Here is an 18,439-nt window from a genome sequence, read left to right on the forward strand (position 1 = left end):
GAGAATGTAAGACAAACGTGTCTTTACCATTTTTAGAAACTATTGGAGAGCAAGATGGTGCAATAAGAGGCCTGACTTTCCCTCCTTCCATGGATACACTGAATAAACAGTTACCCAGGGATCAGTTGCCTCTGAGGGAAATTCAGAAATGAATTGGGAGATTCCTATACATCATACTATTGAGGAAACACTCAAATCAAAAGGGGTAGGATAAGCTGGGACACATTCGCACTGTCAACCCCACCCACAACACAGTGCCTTACATTCAGGAGAGAATCCCCAATTCCAGCTTCTCCATGAGGACTGAGAGGTTTAAACCATACAATGTAGCTTCTTAGTTTTTATGGCTGCCACCCAAAGGACTGGTCCCAAATCTCCTAGCTCTGGAGGATGACAGGATGTGGCATTCAGAATTCTTCCAGGGCTGCAGAGAAAAAAAAGCAGTTTCAACAGGTATATAAGCACTTTCAGTGGCCATTCCCCATGGCTCAGCACAAAGCAAGTAGACTAACATACGTGGATCCCAGTTTCTTGCTTGAAGGGATAGACTACATATCTAACATCCCAACAAAAGTTGGACTTCAAATTAATCTTCATCTTAGAGCTAATGGGGCAAGCAATTAGTAATCCTCTGGGAGCCTGAATGGGCTTGTGGGCACTTCCTCAGATTCCAGGGCACTAATGGGATTTTAATCTCCTAGGGTCACTAATGTAAATGACGATTGGGCAAGCATAAAGTTTTAAGAGGTTTGAAGAATCTCTGGCTAGGTGATTTCTCCTACATGAGGCCAACCTGTCTAGACTGGGAGAGTTGGCTTTTTTTATTTAATGTGCATAAAACAATATATGAGTCAGGAAAAAATGAAGAGACAATGAAATATATTCTAAACAAAAGAACAAGGTAAGTCTCCAGAAAAAGACCCTAATGAGATATGTGATTTATCTGACAGAGAATTCAAAGTAATGATCATAAGTATGTTAACCAAGTTCAGGAGAGCAATGCAAGAACAAAATGAGAATTTCAACAAAGAGAAAATGCACAAAAGTACCAAACAGAAATCATAGATCTGAAGAATCCAACAATTGAACTGAAAAATTAAGTAGAAGAATTCAACAGTGGACTACATCAAGCAGAAGAAAGGGTAAGAAACCTCAAAGACAGGTCAGTGGAAATCTTCTGATCAGAGAAAAAGGAAAAGGAATGAAAAAGAGTGAAGATAGCATAAGGAAAATAGGGAAACCATCAGGAGGACCAATATATGTATTATGGAAGTCTGAGAAGGAAGAGAGAGAAGGGAGCAGAAAAGAAAGCTTATTCAAAGAAAATATGGATAAAAACTGCAAAACTGAGGAAGTACAGAGGCATCAGATCGAGAAGACCAAAGCAGTAAAAAAAAAAAAAAAAAAAAAGTGCATCCAAAGAAACCCATACTGAGACATGTAATCAAATTATATAAAGTTAAAGACAAAGAGAAAAGTTACTTGTTACATACAAGAAAACCCCCACTCATGATCAGAGAATTGTTCAGCAGAAACTTTGAAGACTAGAAGTGAGTGGGATGGATATAGTCAAAGTGCTGAAAGACAAAACCTGCCAACCAAGAGTACTCTCCCCAGCAAATGTGTATTTCAAGAATATAGAGGAGATCAAGACTTTCTCAGACAAACAAAAGCTGAGGGAGTTTATCGCCACTAGAGCAATCTTAAAAATGCTCAAAGGAGTTTTTCAAGTTAAATGAAAGGACACTAGACAACCAACAATATGAAAGCATAACAAAATAAGAAGCTCATTGGTAAAGGTAAGTATATAGACAAAACCAGAAATGGCTTACCGTATTAGTGGTGGGCAAATTTCTTTTAATTGTAGTATAAAAGTTAAATGAAAAAATATTTAAACAACTATATCTAAATTATGTTAAGGGATATGTAATATAAACAGATATAAATTTTGACATAAATAGCATATAATGTGGAGGTAAAAGAAGGAAAAGCAGAGAACTTAAGTTGTTAAAAAAGAGCTTAAAAGAGACTTATAAAACATTTTGTGTAAGCCCCTTGGTAACCTCAAAGAAAATATCTAAGAAGTTACATTAAAGAAAAGGAATTAACCCCTATCAGTCAGTCAATCAAAAAAGCAAAAACGATGATGCACAAAGGAATATAGCAAGACAGAAAAAGAGGGACAAAAGAACTGTTAAACAGAAAGCAATCAACAAAGTGGCCATAATTAATCCTTCTCTATCAGTAAATCTAAATAGACTAAACTCTTCACAAGAAAAGAAACAGGCTGAATGGATAAATAATTAAGATACAACTGTTGTGTCTTCAAAAACCTCATTTTAAATTCAAGGGTATACATTGGCTGAAAGAGAAGTTTTGGAAACATATTTCATGCAAATGGTAAGCAAAAGAAAACAGGGGTGACTATACTTATAGCAGACAAAGTAAACTAATTAAAACCATTAGGAGACACTAATGATAAAAAGTGTCAACTCAATAGGGGGATATAACTATTGTAAATATTTATATCAACATCAGAACACCTAAGTATATGAACAAATATCAACAGATCTGAAAGGAGAAACTGATACAATAATAATAGAAAACCTCAGTAATGGATAGAACATCCAGACAGAATATGAATAAAGAGTAAATTTGACCAGTACTATATATCAAATGGAGCTAAGTGACATACAGAACTTTTAACCCACCAGAATATACAATATTTTCAAGCACATGAGGAATATATTTGGATGAAATTTTAGGTCACAAAACAAGCTTAACAATTTTTAAAAAGATCAATATATCAAGCATCTTTTTTTGACCCAATGGAATAAAACTAGATTTTAATAACTGCATAAAATTGAGAAACCTCAAATAATGTGGAAACTGTAGAACACACTCTTGAGCAAACACTGGGTCAAAGAAAAAATAAAAACAGACTCTAGGGGTTCCTGGGTGGCTCAGTGGTCAAGCATCTATGTTTGGCTCAAGTCGTGATCCTGGAGTCCTGGGACTGAGTCCTGCATCAGGCTCCACCACAGAGAGCCTGAATCTCCCTCTTCCTATATCTCTGCCTCTCTCTCTGTGTTTCTCATGAATAAATAAATAAGATCTTAAAAAAAACAGACTTTAAAATATAGAGAACAAGCTAGTGGTTATCCCTTAGAGGTAAGGAGTGGGGGGCAATAAGTGAAACAGGTAAAAGGGATTAAGAGTACATTTAAAGTGCTAAATCATGTATAGAATTGTTGAATCATTATACTATACACCTGAAATTAATATAACACTGTGTTAACTATCCTGGAATTTAAAAAATAAATTAAAAATAAATAAAGGAGCGTTTAAAAAATATCTCAACACAAATGAAGATGAAAACAAAGCATATCAAAACTTAGAGGTTTAACAAAAACAGTACTAAAATGAGAGTTTATGGCATTATATGCTGTCTACATTAAAAATATCAAATACCAGATAAAAAAATAAAAATATAAAAAAAAATTAAAAAATAAAAATATCAAATAACCTAACTGTACATCTCAAGGAACACAAAAAAGAACAAACTAAACCCAAAGTTAGAAAAATAAAGGAAATAATAAAGATTAGAGCAGAAATAAACAAATAGGAAATAGAAAACCAAGAGAAAAAAATTAATAAAACTGATTGGCTTTTTGAAAAAATAAACAAAATTTACCAATCCCTAGCTAGACTAATTAAAAAAAATAAAAAGAGAAGACTCGAAAAATAAATTCAGAAATGAGAGGCTTCTGGATGGTTCAGTTGGTCAAGCAGCTAACTCTAGGTTTTGGCTCAGGTCATGATCTCAGTGTCCTGGGATTCAGCCCTATGTTGGGCTTCAAGCTCAGCAGGGAGTCGGCCTCTGGATTCTCTCTCTCCTTCTGCCGCTGCCCATCTGCCCCCCACCCCCATGCGCTCTCTCCATCTCTTTCTCAAATAAATAAATCTTTTAAAAAATCAGAAATGAAAGAGGCAACATTAAAACGTTGCCTCCCGGGATCCCTGGGTGGCGCAGCGGTTTGGCGCCTGCCTTTGGCCCAGGGCGCGATCCTGGAGACTCGGGATCGAATCCCACGTCGGGCTCCCGGTGCATGGAGTCTGCTTCTCCCTCTGCCTCTCTCTCTCTCTCTCTCTCTGTGACTATCATAAATAAATAAAAATTAAAAAAAAAAAAAACGTTGCCTCCGAAAATAAAAGGATCATAAGGATCATGAAAAGAAGTTTCACATCATATGTCCTCATGGAAATGCAAATTATAACAACCATGAAATTGAGATAACACCGTATCAATGGCCAAAACCAGAAAAACTAACAAAAACAAATGGTGAATAGGTTATGGAGCAATCATTTCTGGTGCAAATAGAAAGTGGTGCAGACACTTTCTGAAACAGTTTGGTGGTTTTCTACAAAACTAAACATACTCATATGATATAAACCAGCAACTGAACCCTTAGCCATTACCGAAAAAACCTGAAAACAGAAATCCACGCAAAAGTTTGCACACAGATTGGGGGCGGAGCAAGATGGCGGAGGAGTAGTGTCCCCAAGTCACCTGTCCCCACCAACTTACCTAGGTAACTTTCAAATCATCCTGAAAACCTAAAAATTCGGCCTGAGATTTAAAGAGAACAGCTGGAATGCTACAGTGAGAAGAGTTCGCACTTCTATCAAGGTACGAAGATGGAAAAAAATATAAATAAATAAATAAAAACGCATTCAAAGGGGAGGGGCCTGTGATGAGCCGGGCCAAGGTCCGGTGGGGAGGGCCTCCAGGACAGGAACGCCCAGGCCTGGAGAAGCAGGAGCTTCACCAATATTCCCGGATGGAAAGGCGCTCGTAGGGAGCTGGGGCAGGATCCCAGGACGGGCAGTGATGCCCTCAGGCTCCCAGGGTCACTAACAGAGGACCTGCGCCCCAAGGAAGCATTCCACACACCGCAGGCTGAGCTCCCTAAGGGGCTGGAGCTCGCGCCCCGGGGCCCTGGGAGCAGCTTAGGCAGTGGATCGGGTGGCAGCTTGGTGAGTGAGGAGGGTGCTGTGCGTCCAGGAGCCCATTACAGCAGCGCAGGCCCCAGAGACCAGGGCAGGAGTGGACACAGCCCAGGATCCGGCAGTCCCCTTGGGACAGGCGGAGGCCGGGAGGACAAAGGACAGCGAGGACACTGCTGCCGCTGGGCACCTCCGAGCTGTGCAGATCAGTGCCCCCCACCCCCAGAGCATCCAGGCCCGTGTACACTGGGAGCTGCGGTAGTGACTGAGGGAGCTGACTCCAGGGCTGGAGAGCTGGCCGCCGCCACTGTTGTTGTTCCTCCTGGTGTCACCTTGTGCCTAGGACTGAGCAGGGCCACCAGGGACCAGAGGCCTCACAGGATAAACAGCTCCCACTGAGCCATGCACCCAGCAGGGGCGGGGCAGCTCCCCCAGGTGCACACCTCTGAGAATCAGCACAGCAGGCCCCTCCCCCAGAAGACAGGCTGGAAGGACGGGGAAGAGCAAGTTCTTTACCGAACAGTGCTGGAGGACTTAAAGTATATAGAATCAGAGGATACCCCTCCTTGTTTGTTTTGTTTTTGTTTTTGTTTTTGTTTTTGTTTTGTTTTGTTTTTGTTTTTTTGTTCTTTGTTTTCCCTTTTTTCTCTTTTTTTAAATTCCTTTTTCCAGTACAACTTGTTTTTAGCCACTCTGCACTGAGCAAAATGACTACAAAGAAGAACTCACCACAAAAGAAAAAATCAGAAACAGTACTCTCTGCCACAAAGTTACAGAATTTGGATTACAATTTGATGTCAGAAAAAAGTCAATTCAGAAGCACAATTATAAAGCTGCCAGTGGCTCTGGAAAAAATCATAAAGGATTCAAGAGACATCATGACTGCAAAATTTAGATCTAATCAGGCCGAAATTGAAAATCAATTAAATGAGATGCAATTCAACCTGGAGGTCCTAACAATGAGGGCTAATGAGGTAGAAGAACAAGTGAGTTGGACATAGAAGACAAGTTGGTGGCAAGGAAGGAAGCTGAGGAAAAAAGAGAAAAACAATTAAAAGACCATGAGGGAAGGTTAAGGGAAATAAATGACAGCCTCAGAAGGAAAAGTCTACATTTCATTGGGGTTCCAGAGGGCGCTGAAAGGGACAGAGAACCAGAAAGTGTATTTGAACATATCATAGCTGAGAACTTCCCTAACTTGGGGAGGGAAACAGGCATTCAGATCCAGGAGATAGAGAGATCCCCCCCTAAAATCAATAAAAACCGTGCAACACCTTGACATTTAATAGTGACACTTGCAAATTCCAAAGATAAAGAGAAAATCCTTAAAGCAGCAAGAGACAAGCGATCCCTAACTAATATGAAGAGAAATATTAGTTTAACAGCAGACGTCTCTACAGAGACCTGGCAGGCCAGAAAGGGCTGGCAGGATATATTCAGCGTTCTAAATGAGAAGAACATGCAGTCAAGAATACTGTATCCAGCAGGGCTGTCATTCAGAATAGAAGGAGAGATAAAGAGCTTCCAAGATAGGCAGAACCTGAAAGAATATGTGACCACCAAACCAGCTCTGCAAGAAATATTAAGGGGGACTCTGTGAAAGAAAGAGGAAGCCCAAAGAAATAATCCACAAAAACAGGGACTGAATAGGAATCATGATGACACTAAATTCATATCTTTCAATAGTAACTCTGAACATGAATGGGCTTAATGATCCCATCAAAAGACACAGGGTTTCAGACTGGATAAAAAAGCAAGACCCATCTATTTTCTGTCTATAAGAGACTCATTTTAGACGTAAGGACACCTAGAGTCTGAAAATGAAAGGTTGGAGAGGGACACTATATCATACTTAGAAGATCTATCCAACAAGAGAACCTAACAATCATAAATATTTATGCCCATAATGTGGGAGCTGCCACGTATATCAATGACCAAAGTTCAGACATACAGACACATAGACACCAGGAGATTTCAACAAGGCACTTTCTGCAAATGACAGATCTTTTAAGCACAACATCTACAAAGAAACAGGGGTTTTAAATGATGCACTGGACCAGATGGATTTCACAGATATTTACAGAACTTTACATTGAAACGCAACTGAATACACATACTTCTCAAGTGCACATGAAACTTTCTCCAGAATACACCACATACTGGGTCACAAATCAGGTCTTAACCAATACCAAAATTTTGGGATTGTCCCCTGTATATTTTCAGACCATAATGCTTTGAAACTAGAACTCAATCACAAGAAGAAATTTGGAAGAAAATCAAACATGTGGAGGTTGAAGAGCATACTGCTAAAAGATGAAAGGGTCAACTAGGAAATTAGAGAAGAATTAAAAAGATTCATGGAAACTAATGAGAATGAAGATACAATTGTTCAATATCTTTGGGATACAGCAAAAGTAGTCCTGAAAGGAAATACATCGCAATATAAGCATCCCTGAAAAAATAGGAAAAAACTCAAGTACACAAACTAACCTTGCACCTAAAGGAACTGAGAAAGAACAGCACATAAAACCTACACCCAGCAGAAGACAGTTAATAAAGATCGAGCAGAACTCAATGAAATAGAGACCAGAAGAACTGTAGAACAGATCAACAAAACCAGGAGTTGGTTCTTTGAAAGAATTAAGAAGATAGATAAACCATTAGCCAGCCTTCTTAAAAACAAAAGAGAAAAGACTCAACTTAATAAAATCATGAATGAAAAAGAGATCACCACCAATATCAAGGAAATACAAATTATTTCAAAAACATATTATAAGCAGCAATACCCCAATAACTTAGGCAATCTAGAAGAAATGGATGCATTTCTGGAAAACCACAAACCACCAAAAGTGGAACAGGAAGAAATAGAAAACCTGAACAAGCCGATAACCAGGAAGGAAATTGAAGCAGTCATCAAAAACCTCCCAAGAAACAAAAGTCCAGGGTCAGATGGCTTCCCAGGGAAATTCTATCAAACGTTTAAAGAAGAAACAATACGTATTCTACTAAAGCTGTTCGGAAAGATAGAAAGAAATGGAATACTTCCAAACTCGTTCTATGAGGCCAGCATCACCTTAATTCCAAAACCAGACAAAGACCCCACCAAAAAGGAGAATTATAGACCAATATCCCTGATGAACATGGACGAAAAATTCTCAAAAAGATACTAGCCAACAGGATCCAACAGTACATTAAGAAGGCTATTCAGGATCCCTGGGTGGCGCAGCGGTTTGGTGCCTGCCTTTGGCCCAGGGCGCAATCCTGGAGACCTGGGATCGAATCCCACATCGGGCTCCCGGTGCATGGATCCTGCTTCTCCCTCTGCCTGTGTCTCTGCCTCTCTTTCTCTCTCTGTGTGACTATCATAAATAAAAAAAAAAAAATTTAAAAAAAAGAAGGCTATTCACCATGACCAAGTGGGATTTATTCCTGGAATGCAAGGCTGGTTCAACACTCGTAAAGCAATCAATGTGATTGATCATTATCAACAAGAGAAAAAACAAGAACCACAGGATCTTCTCAATAGATGGAGAGAGAGCATTTGACAAAATACAGCATCCATTCTTGATCAAAACTCTTCAGAGTGTAGGTATAGAGGGAACATTCCTTAGCATCTTAAAAACCATCTACAAAAAACCCACAGCAAATATGGGTGGGGAAGCACTGGGAGCCTTTCCCCTAAGATCAGGAACACAACAGGGATTTCTATTCTCACCACCGCTATTCAACATAGTACTAGAAGTCCTAGCCTCAGCAATCAGGCAACAAAAAGAAAAGGCATTCAAATTGGCAAAGAAGAGGTCAAACTTTCCGTCTTTGCAGATGACATGATACTCTACATAGAAAACCCAAAAGCCTCCACCCCAAGATTGCTAGAACTCATACAGCAATTTGGCAGTGTGGCAGGATAAAAAATCAATACTCAGAAGTCAGTGGCATTTCTATACACTAACAATGAGACTGGAGAAAGAGAAATTAAGGAGTCAATCCCATTTATAATTGCACGCAAAAGTAGAAGATACCTAGGAATAAACCTAACCAAAGAGATAAAGGATCTATACCCTGTACAGTGTACAGAACACTTCTGAAAGAAATTGAGGAAGACACAAAGAGATGGAAAAATATTCCATGCTCATGGATTGGCAGAATTAATATTGTGAAAATGTCAATGTTACCCAGGGCAAGTTACACGTTCAATGTAATCTCTATCAAAGTACCATGGACTTTGTTCAGATAGTTGGAACAAATCGTCTTAAGATTTTTGTGGAATCAGAAAAGATCTTGAATAGCCAGGAGAATATTGAAAAAGAAAACCTAAGCCGAGGGCATCACAATGCCAGATTTCAGGTTATACTACAAAGCTGTGATCATCAAGGCAGTGTGGTACCAGCACAGAAAGAGACACATAGATCAGTGGAACAGAATAGAGAATCCAGAAATGGCCCCTCAACTGTATGGTCAACTAATATTCGACAAAGCAGGAAAGACTATCCACTGGAAAAAGAACAGTCTCTTCAATAAATGGTGCTGGGAAACTTGGACAGCCACGTGCAGAAGAATGAAACTGGACCATTCTCTTATACCATACTCAAAGGTAAACTCAACATGGATGAAAGATCTAAATGTGAGAAAGAATCCATCAGAATCCTAGAGGAGAACACAGGCAACACCCTTTTTGAACTTGGCCCCACGGCAACTTCTTGCAAGATACATTTATGAAGACAAGGGGAACAAAAGCAAAAATGAATTATTAGGACTTAAGATAAAATGCTTCTGCACAGCAAAGGAAAGTCACAAAACTAAAAGACAACCTATAGAATTGGTAAAGATATTTGCAAATGGCATATCAGATAAAAGGCTAGTATCCAAGATATATAAAGAAGTTATTTTTTAAAGATTTATTTATTTATTCATGACAGAGAGAGAGAGGCAGAGACACAGGCAGAGGAAGAAGCAGGCTCCATGCAGGGAGCCTGACATGGGACTAGATCCCCGGTCTCCAGCATCTCACCCCAGGCCAAAGGTGGCACCAAACCGTTGGGCCACTGGGCCTGCCCTATAAAGAACTTATTAAACTCAACAGCAAAGAAACAAACAATCCAATCATAAAATGGACAAAGACACGAACAGAAATCTCACAGAGGAAGACCTAGACATGGCCAACAAGCACATGAGAAAATGCTCCACATCACTGGCCATCAGGGAAATACAAATCAAAACCACAATGAGATACCACCTCACACCAGTGAGAATGGGGAAAATTAACAAGGCAGGAAACCACAAATGTTGGAGAGGATATGGAGAAAGGGGAACCCTCCTGCACTGTTGGTGGGAATGTGAACTGGTACAGCCACTCTGGAAAACTGTTGGGAGTTCATCAAAGAGTTAAAAATAGATCTGCCCTATGACCCAGCAATTGCCCTGCTGGGGATTTACCCCAAGGATACAGATGCAGTGAAACGGCAGGACACATGCACCCCAATGTTTATAGCAGCAATGTCCACAGTAGCTAAAGTGTGGCAGGAGCCTTGGTGTCCATGGAAAGATGAATGGATAAAGATGATGTGGTATATGTATACAATGGAATATTACTCAGCCATTAGAAACAACAAATACCCACCATTTGCTTCAACGTGGATGGAACTGAAGAATATTATGCTGAGTGAAGTAAGTCAATCAGAGAAGGACAAACATTATATGGTCTCATTCATTTGGGGAATATAAAAAATAGTGAAAGGGAATAAAGTGGAAAGGAGAGAAAAGGAGTGGGAAATAATAGTGAGGGTAATGTAACATGAGTTACACCTAACTCTGGGACAGGAACAAGGGGTAGTGGAAAAGGAGGTGGGTGGGGGATTGGGATGAATGGGTGTCAGACACTTAGGGGGGCACTTGACGGGATGAGCACTGGGTGTTATGCTGTATGTTGGCAAATTGAACTCTAATAAAAAAATATACAAAAAAAAAGAGAAATGGTCTACTATCAAAAACAGTGTTGTCTAGGATGTGAAGAAACTGGAACCCTTGTGCACTTTGGTAAAATTGTCACATGGTAGAGCTAATGTGTAAAACTCTATGGCAGTGCCCCCCAAGATAGAATTATCATATGATCTAGAAATCCCACTTCTGACTACATAAAATTGGAACGATCAATAGTGATTAAGGAAATTGTAACAGTAATCAAACCTCCTCAAAAAAAAAACTCAGGCCAGATTATTTCAGTGGTGAATTCTAGAGAATGCAAGGATAATTCAACAAATATAAATTAATAAATGTGATCTTCATTAATAGAATGAAAGGTTAAAATTACACTCTCATTTCAAAAGGTACTGAGAAAATGTCTCATGATGAATGCAAAATGGTATTTCATTGTAGTTTTGATTTGCATCTTTTCTTGCTTATTGGCCATTTGTTTATATTCTTTCAAGAAATGCTCATTCAAATCCTTTACCCATGTTTGAATCAGGATGTTGTTTTTGTTGTTGAATTTTAGGTGTTCTCTATAAAATCAGATATTAATCTCTTATGGGATATATAATTTGCAGTCTTTCTCTTATTCTGTGGGTTGCATTTTTTCCTAGTTGATAGTATTTTTTGATGCACAACATTTTTAATTTTTCATGAAGTCCAATTTATCTATTTTTTCTTTCGTTTGCCTTTGATGTCATATTTAAGAAATCATTGCCAAATCCAGTGCTGTTAAGCATTTGACCTTGCCTTTCCCTGCCCGCCTCCCTTTAGTCTGGTTAGCTGGGGATTTGTCAATTTTGTTGATCTTTTCAAAGAACCAACTTTTGGTTTCATTGATGTTTTCTATTGTTTTTCTCTTCTCTATTTCATTTATCTCTGCTCTGCTCTATTATTTCCTGTCTTCTGGTAGTTTTGTGTTTAATATTTTTTCCTTTTGTTTCTTTGAGTTGTAAAGTTAGATTGTAGATTTCAGATATTATTTTTTAGTGTGTTTAAAGCTGTAATTTACCCCTTAAGCAATGCTTTCACTAAGCCATATAGGTTTTGGTATGTTTTCATTTTCACTTATCTCTAAGAATTTTCTAACATTCTTTGTAATTTCTTCTTTGATCCCTTGTTTAAAAGGGTATTGTTCAATTTCCACAAATTTGTCAATTTTCTAGTTTTATTTTTGTAATCCATTTTAACTTCTTCCCATTGTGGTTGAAAAGTATTTGGTATGATATCTCTTTTTAAATCTATGGAGACAATTTATAGCCTAACGTGTTCCATCCTGGAAAATGTCCCATGTGCATTTGAAAAGAATGTATATGCTTTTATTGCATGTAGTGTTCTGTATGTTTGATAAATCTGGTTAGTTGTGTTTTTAAGTCCTCAATTTACTTACTTATCTTTTGTCTGATTTTTCTATCAATCACTAAAAGTGGGTATTGAGGTATCCAACTATTATTGTAGAACTATTTGTCCCTTCAATTCTATAAATTTCACACCATATATTTTATATGTTATTAGATGCATAGATATTTGTAATTGTATTTTCTTGCTGCATTGAAATGTCTACTAATATATAATGCCCTTCCTTGTCTCTTATATTTTTTAAAGTCTATTTAGGCTGATATTAGTATAGTTAGCCTGCCCTTTTGTTTACCATTTGCATGGAATATCTTTTTCCATCTTTTTACCTTCAATGTATTTGTATCTTTGGATCTAAAGTGAGTCTCTTGTAGACAGCACATAGTTGGATCATGAGTTTTTGTTTTGTTGAATTGAATTGATCATGAGTTTTTGAGACAGAGAAAGTACAAGTGGGAGGAGGAGAGAGTGAGAGAGAGAATCTCAAGCAGGCTCTATGCCCAGCGTAAAGCCCAATGCAGGGCTCAGTCCCATGACCACGAGGTCATGATCTGAACTGAAATTAAGAACCATATACTTAGCTGACTGAGCCACCCAGGTACCCCTGGGTTGTGTGTATTCAATAATTCTGCCAATCTCTGTCTTTTGATTGGAGATTTTAATTATATACATTTAAAGTAATTTCTAATAGGAAAGGACTCACTTCTTTCACTTTGCTCTCTGTTTTCTATATGTGGTATTGCTGTTTTTTTCCCTTATTTCCTGCATTTGTGGTCTGTTTTTGCATTTAGTTGATTTTTTCAGTGAAATGTTTAAATTCCTTTTTCATATCCATTTGTCCATCTTCTGTACCTGTTTACTTCAGTTACCATGGTGATTATATTTAACATCTTAAATTTGTAACACTCTAATTTGCATTTATATCAGGATAACTTCAATAACACAAATCCTGCTCCTTTATAGCTCTGTCCCCACTCCTTTTTTTTCAATTTATTTATTTTTTAATTCATAAATTTATTTTTTATTGGTGTTCAATTTGCCAACATATAGAATAACACCCAGTGCTCGTCCCATCAAGTGCCCACCTCAGTGCCCGTCACCCAGTCACCCCCATCCCCCGCCCACTTCCCCTGCCACCACCCTAGTTTGTTTCCCAGAGTTAGGAGTCTTTCATGTTCTGTCTCCCTTTCTGATATTTCCCACTCATTTTTTCTCCTTTCCCCTTTATTCCCTTTCACTATTTTTATATTCCCCAAATGAATGAGACCATATAATGTTTGTCCTTCTCCGATTGACTTACTTCACTCAGCATAATACCCTCCAGTTCCATCCACGTTGAAGCAAATGGTGGGTATTTGTTGTTTCTAATGGCTGAGTAATATTCCATTGTATACATAAACCACATCTTCTTTATCCATTCATCTTTCGATGGACACCGAGGCTCCTTCCACAGTTTGGCTATTGTGGACATTGCTGCTAGAAACATCGGGGTGCAGGTGTCCCGGCGTTTCACTGCATCTGTATCTTTGGAGTATAACCCCAGCAGTGCAATTGCTGGGTCGTAGGGCAGGTCTATTTTTAACTCTTTGAGGAACCTCCACACAGTTTTCCAGAGTGGCTGCACCAGTTCACATTCCCACCAACAGTGCAGGAGGGTTCCCCTTTCTCCACATCCTCTCCAACATTTGTGGTTTCCTGCTTTGTTAATTTTCCCCATTCTCACTGGTGTGAGGTGGTATCTCATTGTGGTTTTGATTTGTATTTCCCTGATTCTGTCCCTACTCCTTTTGTTTGTTGATGTCACAAAATTACATCTTTATGACCAAAAACATGAACAAATAATTATTTTATTTTTTAATAATTATTTCAAATGAATTAGTCTCTTCAATTATGTAGAAAATATGGCCTAAAAAAAACAAAATTGCAATAACATGTAACTATTAGACTAGTAATTTTAGAAAGTGTATTGTTTTCTTAAATCATGTAGAAAAAATTACAAACTTTTGTTACAATAATATTTGCTTTTATTAATAATAATTGCCCATATATAAACTCCTTAATTGAGATCTTTATTTCTTCATACTGCTTTGAGTTATACTCTAGTGTCCTTTTATTTCATTCTGTAGGTCTTCCTTTAGCATTTCTTGCAGAGTAGATCTAGTATTAATGAACTCTCTTAACTTTTGCACTTAGCAAAAACTTAGCACTTTGACTATTTTGGCCCACTACTTTCTGACCTACTTATGAGGTCTCTAATGAGAAATATGTTTATGATTTTATTGATAATCCCTTGTAAGTGACATGTCTTTGCTTTACATCTTTCAAAATTCTCTCTTTATCTTTGGTTTTGGAAAGTTTGATTTTAATGCATCATGGTGTGCGTCCCTTTGAATTCATGTTGTTTGGAGTTCATTTGGCTTCTTGATTATTCATATGCACATCTTTCATTGAATTTGGGAAGTTTTTATTTTATTTTATTTATTTATTTATTTATTTATTTATTTATTTATTTATTTTTGAATTTGGGAAGTTTTTAGTCATCATTTCTTCAACTATTCTCTCTGTCCCTGTCTCTTCTTTTGAGACCCTAACAATGCATATTCATCCACTTGATAGTGTTCCACAGGTTTCATGGCTTTATCCACTTTTCTTTAATCCTTTTTCTTTCTGTTTCATTGGCTCAGTAATTTCCATTATGCTTTTTGTCTCCTTTTTCTTTCTTCTGGCTACTCAAAATTGCCTTTGAATCCCCCCAGTGAATTTTTCACTGCAGTTAATGTACTTAATGGTAAAAGAATTTCTTTTAGTTTCTTTTTAGATTTCCTACCTCTTAACTGATAATTTCCATTATGTTTATACATCTTTTTGTTTTACTTTCTCCACACACCTTCCTTTAGTTGTTTGATCATCTTTAAGAAAGTCTTTTAAAGTCTTTGTGCAACAGGTCTATTGTCAGGTTCTCCTCAGGGATACTGTCTATTGACTTATTTTCTTCCTTTGAATGGACTCTACTTTCCTGTTTGTGAAGGAAGCATCAATAAGCAATCAGAGTACAGGTGCCAAATATTTAGAGGACAGGATACCTTTAGTCCAGCTGACTTCCCCTAGCTCTGTACAAGCTGCTCCAGGAATATGTGAACAGATGCTACCATAGTGCTAGGAATAGAAGATGGTAGGTGCTAGTGCACTAAAAGCTGAAATTGATTAAAATTAATCACAATTTACAAATCTTTGCTTGGAATTTACAAGTTTTCAATAGACTCCAGAGCTCCCAGATATTTTACTAGTCAGATTCTGCCAGTGTAACTGTTGTCTAGATGGGGAGATAAGTTGGTGCTTCCTACTCTACCATCTTCCCAGAATCTGCTAAATCTGTGGGGGTTTTTATATTGTTATGAGTTAACTGATTATTTATTTAACTATTACCTTTTCATTGTTTAAAATGGCCTCTCACTGCATCAAAATATCTGTTGTTCAAAATATTTTGCAAGATGTATTGAGTTCTCTTAACACCTGAATTAAAAATGTAGTCTTAAAAATTGGTTTTAAAGTGTATAAAATTTAGATATTTTTAAAATATTCATTGTTTTTATTGTTGATTTTAACTTAGGTTTTAGTCAGATATTTTGTCTGAATATTATAAAATTTTTATAATATGTTGTCTTCCTTTATCATCAATAAATGACTGAAATAAAAGCTGGGATCCCAATTCTACTTACCTACATTTTAAATGATGGTCATAAAGTCATATTGCATATAAAAGAGCTATGGAAGACTCCAGTTATTGCCCATCTATCTACCACTACCAAAAATAGGATGTCACTGAGCTGAACCTAAATATTATTTTCTAGCCTCTCCTTCTGTGACAATCTTGGGCTATGATATCCTAGCATCCCTTGAGACCAAACCAATGAAGTCTTATAAGAGAAAATAAGGTCCCAAATTTCTTTATTTTATTTTTTTAAAGATTTTATTTATTTATTCATGAGAGACACAGAGATAGGCAGAAACACAGGCAGAGGGAGAAGCAGGCTCCATGCAAGGAGCCTAACGTGGGACTCTCCTGGGTCTCCAGAATCACACCCTGGACCCAAGGTGGCGCTAAACTGCTGAGCCACCCAGGCTGCCCAAGATCCCAAATTTCAAAAATATCCATCCAGTTATTAACAGTGTGTATCAGACTAGTGATTTAGATCTCTTTTACTTTTTATGGTCATCAGAATTTCCTCTAGGCTTACTATGAGTAAAGGTTGAGCCAGTGGTAGACTAAACTCTATTTCATTCTGCTTCATTAGGTGAATATACTTATGTAAATAGGTGCACTGCTATTTTAAAATTATTTTTCCGGGCAGCCCCAGTGGCGCAGCGGTTTAGCGCCGCCTGCAGCCCAGGGTGTGATCCTGGAGACCCTGGATCGAGTCCCACGTCAGGCTCTCTGTATGATGCCTGCTTCTCCCTCTGCCTGTGTCTCTGCCTCTCTCTCTGTCTCTATGAATAAATAAATAAAATCTTAAAAAAAATAAAAAATAAAAATTATTTTTCCATTTATGTAATAGATGATTATGGCCATATATAGGGAGATAACATCATAGAAAAGTCCATACTTTTGCACACTTTTGGTTCCGATACCTGATAATAGCCTCCAGACACAATGATTCTATAGTCACTGGAGGAGAAATTCTTTAGAAAAACTCTGCGGATTCTAACCTTTAGAGGAATGAGCTGGAGAACTACAGGTCTCCTATGTTATCCATATTTACTATATGTTCAGTAAGATAGTTGAACTGTGCCCATTGTTATTCTATTTCAGGTAAGGTCAAAAATTGGCTATTGTCCACAGTTCGATGCTTTGCTGGATTACATGACTGCTCGGGAACTAATGGTCATGTATGCCAGGTTGTGGGGAGTTCCTGAGACCCAGATTACACAATATGTGAATAAATTGCTGCAATCACTGAATCTGGAACCCTATGCTGACAAGTTTATTTACACTTACAGGTGAGATATCATACTGGTGTTCTCAATGCAGACAATATTGATGAATCTCCTATGTTTCTGCTTTTTGGAATGGGTGCCCACAGTTTAACCAGAGTTCCAAACAGAGGCAGTTACTGTGAAGCAATCTAATGCCCTGACAATGTTTAGATGCCAGCAGTAAAGCAAACCTAGACAGTATTATATCTTCCCTTTGCTGGGATGGAACTCAAAATCCTGGTGCTATCAGAATTGTAGCTATTGAATTGCAAAGAGACTATTTTTCTACCTCTATAGTTCTGTGTGTCTCAAATAAAGACAAATGTAAGATTCTTTGTATTGATGTGGCCTCTATATAGTTTGTGTATCTAGGAATCTCAAGAAAAAGACTATAAATTTCAAAAAAAAAAGAATATAAATTTCACTGATAACATAGCTAAAAATGATTTTGTAAGCAAAATGTTTCAAATGAAACATGTTTCTATGTTTCAAATGAAAATGATTTGATTTATACATGTGGTTTTAGATCTGGTGCCTTGATTGAGCTGCATGTAATCAGCATTTTTAGTATCTTTGTTCTCTGACTCAGCATCTTGGAAATAGGCAAACTATTTTCTGTAAAAGATGATATGTATTAAATAGATGTTTGATGTATTAAATTACTGTAATGTAACTTAATCTCTGCTTCTGTTTTCTGTCTCCTTCCTTGACCATAAAGTGGAGGAAACAAACGTAGACTGAGTAATGCCATTGCCCTAATGGGAAAGCCCTCAGTCATCTTCCTAGATGAGCCATCAACTGGCATGGACCCAGAGGCCCGGCGCCTGCTCTGGAACAGAGTAACAAGGGCACGTGAAAGTGACAAAGTCATCATCATTACCTCTCACAGGTGTGGTTTATTGTGAGGCTTCTTTAAGGGTTGGAAGTGTTTTCATGGCTATGAGAGGTATTATTTGGGGCTTGTAATATTTGGACAGTAAACTTTTCTAAATATGAACTCCTCTTGAATCCTAATGAGTGGAATAACCAAGAATTCTCACTGAGAGGAGAGGGCAGAAAGTTTAGGATCTGTTCCATTTGAGAATTTGATCCTCAACTTCTTTGAACTTGAAAGTATCTTCACTTTCCATGATGT

At 37.8% G+C, this 18,439-nt stretch overlaps 1 protein-coding gene across 15 annotated transcripts in view; it reads left to right on the forward strand.

The window, feature by feature from the left end:
- LOC144319120 (phospholipid-transporting ATPase ABCA3-like) overlaps window positions 1–18,439 on the forward strand; it is a 198,089-nt gene that overhangs the window by 172,025 nt on the left and 7,625 nt on the right. For all 15 annotated transcript variants that reach the window (XR_013385024.1, XM_077906926.1, XM_077906919.1 and 12 more), the window contains 2 exons: window positions 17,141–17,328; window positions 18,023–18,193. Coding sequence is in view for 14 of the 15 variants with exons in the window: in XM_077906926.1 (XP_077763052.1) it covers window positions 17,141–17,328; window positions 18,023–18,193 (359 nt within the window). In the remaining variant the exon portion in view is untranslated. The remainder of the gene's footprint in view (window positions 1–17,140; window positions 17,329–18,022; window positions 18,194–18,439) is intronic.

This window comes from Canis aureus, chromosome 8 (assembly GCF_053574225.1).
Source record: "Canis aureus isolate CA01 chromosome 8, VMU_Caureus_v.1.0, whole genome shotgun sequence".
NCBI classification, from domain to species: domain Eukaryota; kingdom Metazoa; phylum Chordata; class Mammalia; order Carnivora; family Canidae; genus Canis; species Canis aureus.